General features: G+C 47.8%; 3 protein-coding genes across 3 annotated transcripts in view; 1 reads left to right on the forward strand and 2 right to left on the reverse strand.

Moving 5' to 3' along the window:
- LOC101341098 (histone H3.1-like) overlaps positions 1 to 278 on the reverse strand; it is a 642-nt gene extending 364 nt beyond the window's left edge. Inside the window, exon 1 of the mRNA XM_023738383.1 lies at positions 1 to 278. This exon is cut by the window's left edge and continues 364 nt beyond it. Coding sequence (XP_023594151.1) covers positions 1 to 248 — 248 coding nt within the window. The 5' untranslated portion in view covers positions 249 to 278.
- A 980-nt stretch (positions 279 to 1258) lies between these two features.
- On the reverse strand, positions 1259 to 1815 carry LOC101355468 (histone H2A type 1). The gene has a single exon (XM_004384030.2). It carries the CDS (start codon positions 1695 to 1697, stop codon positions 1305 to 1307), a length of 393 nt encoding a protein of 130 aa, XP_004384087.1. The 5' UTR covers positions 1698 to 1815; the 3' UTR covers positions 1259 to 1304.
- A 114-nt stretch (positions 1816 to 1929) lies between these two features.
- The window catches only part of LOC101355724 (histone H2B type 1-like), a 653-nt gene continuing 277 nt past the window's right edge, over positions 1930 to 2305 (forward strand). The window contains exons 1-2 of the mRNA XM_023738391.1: positions 1930 to 1965; positions 2088 to 2282. Of these exons, the coding sequence (XP_023594159.1) occupies positions 1930 to 1965; positions 2088 to 2282 (231 nt within the window). The remainder of the gene's footprint in view (positions 1966 to 2087; positions 2283 to 2305) is intronic.

Below are 2305 nucleotides of genomic sequence, written 5' to 3' on the forward strand. Positions count from 1 at the left end.
GTGGACTTCTGGTAGCGCCGGATCTCGCGCAGCGCAACAGTGCCAGGCCGGTAGCGATGGGGCTTCTTCACTCCGCCAGTGGCCGGCGCACTCTTACGGGCCGCCTTAGTGGCGAGCTGCTTGCGCGGCGCCTTACCGCCAGTGGACTTACGTGCTGTCTGCTTTGTACGAGCCATCCTACAACAACTGGTAAGAGACAGTTGGCAAAGAAGCAGCCAGAAGTTGCCTTTATATATACTCAGAATCATTCTGATTGGCCTTGCGATTTTTCAAAAGTCCCGCGCAATAAAACCATTGGCTGAAATATGAGAGCGGTGATTGGTCCATACCTAGAACTCTGATTGGTTGAATTATTCCACGGTATCCCCTCTCCTCTTCGTTAATCTATGATCCTAAGGAGCTAATCTTCTAATATTCTGATTCGGCACTATAGTGCCCATAATGAATTATGTGGAGATCTTGGAAAGTTGCTGAGTGCGACTCAGTAGGTCTGTAGGAAGCCCTGAGATTCCAAGGACCATGCTTTGAGAAAAGATTTACTTGTATTTTTTTCTTCTCTCAGACGGTTTTTCTGAGTGAAACCTCGGGTTGTCCGCATTGCCACTTCCTATCCCCACTGTCCGAAGCCTTTTACCTATATGGCAGGGTTCCTAGGTGGAATAGCTGAAAAATACGGATAAAGAGCCTGGTACGGGGGTGCCAGACACAAAAGTAAGCAAAAAATGTTAATTGCTTTCCCTAGGTTGGCCGAAATGGGGTTTTGCTTTAGTTCAGAATTTGAAAAGCCCGCGATTACCTTATTTCCCAACAGTTCTATGGCTTTTCTCATTTTCATTGGATCCTAATGACAAATACCAGTCAACCACGCCCACCCGTCTCTTCCGCAGTGTAAGTTTGCCTCGAAAATAGGTTGTTCCTTACTTTTGGTTTCCCTACTCTCTAATGAAACTTTAAAAATCGAATCGATAGGTTCGGCCTGACTAAAAACAACTCAAGGTTTTATCAATGGTTTGTTAAACTATGTCCCCTAAGGCCCTCATTGGCAAAAGTATAGCATTTTCTCGTGATTAAGCTTTTTACCCTGAACCACGTACCACCGCTTTTATCACATTAATAACTTTGTAGTTAAAAACAGTGAGCTGAGAACATTATAAGAAGGATCTTTAAGACTGATTTACTCTTAAGACTTCTTCGATCCTTGAAATTAGTCAGTTACAAGCTTTTCATGTGAAAATGTGGGTGGCTCTGAAAAGAGCCTTTGGGTAAGACAAAAAAGCGATAGCCGAACGCAATGTTAAAGTACTTCACTTGCCCTTGGCCTTGTGGTGGCTCTCGGTTTTCTTGGGCAGCAGCACGGCCTGGATATTGGGCAGGACGCCGCCCTGGGCGATGGTGACTTTGCCCAGCAATTTGTTGAGCTCCTCGTCGTTGCGGATGGCCAGCTGCAGGTGGCGCGGAATTATGCGCGTCTTCTTGTTGTCGCGGGCCGCGTTGCCGGCCAATTCCAGGATTTCTGCCGTCAGGTACTCCAGCACCGCGGCCAGGTACACCGGCGCGCCGGCCCCAACCCGCTCGGCATAGTTGCCCTTGCGGAGAAGGCGGTGCACACGGCCCACAGGGAACTGGAGTCCAGCCCGAGAGGAGCGAGTCTTGGCCTTGGCGCGAGCCTTACCTCCCTGCTTCCCGCGTCCAGACATAGCAGCGAACAGACAAAAAGAGCCGAAAGAGTAACTTAGAGAAAAAGATTTTGGCGGCCTACGCTAGCAGGAGCTAGGCTATTATACTCTATGGTAGTTTAGTAAAATAGCCTGTGCTATTGGCTAAATAAAAATTTTAACCAATCAAAAAGTAGGCCTAAACAACCTTATTTACATAAAGCGTTTCTAGTTCAAAGGTCGAATTATTTCAGGTTGAACAGGGAAAGAGCCAATGAGAGCTGGGAATACAGAAATAGCCTATTACGGGGTAAGATACTGAAACAGCCAATCAGAATCTGTAATCCTTCAGTCCTTAATTTGCATATAACCCAAACAAATAATAAGGGGGGGGGGGTAATTGTTAAGCGCATCTTGTTTTTTGTCTTTTAGGCGTGTAAATTGGGCCTCGCAATGCCTGAGCCAGCCAAGTCCGCTCCAGCCCCGAAGAAGGGCTCCAAGAAGGCGGTGACCAAGGCGCAGAAAAAGGATGGCAAGAAACGCAAGCGCAGCCGCAAAGAGAGCTACTCCGTCTACGTGTACAAGGTGCTGAAACAGGTCCACCCTGACACCGGCATCTCGTCCAAGGCCATGGGCATCATGAACTCGTT

The sequence above is a fragment of the Trichechus manatus genome, unplaced genomic scaffold (assembly GCF_000243295.1).
Source record: "Trichechus manatus latirostris isolate Lorelei unplaced genomic scaffold, TriManLat1.0 scaffold00115, whole genome shotgun sequence".
Taxonomy (NCBI): Eukaryota; Metazoa; Chordata; class Mammalia; order Sirenia; family Trichechidae; genus Trichechus; species Trichechus manatus.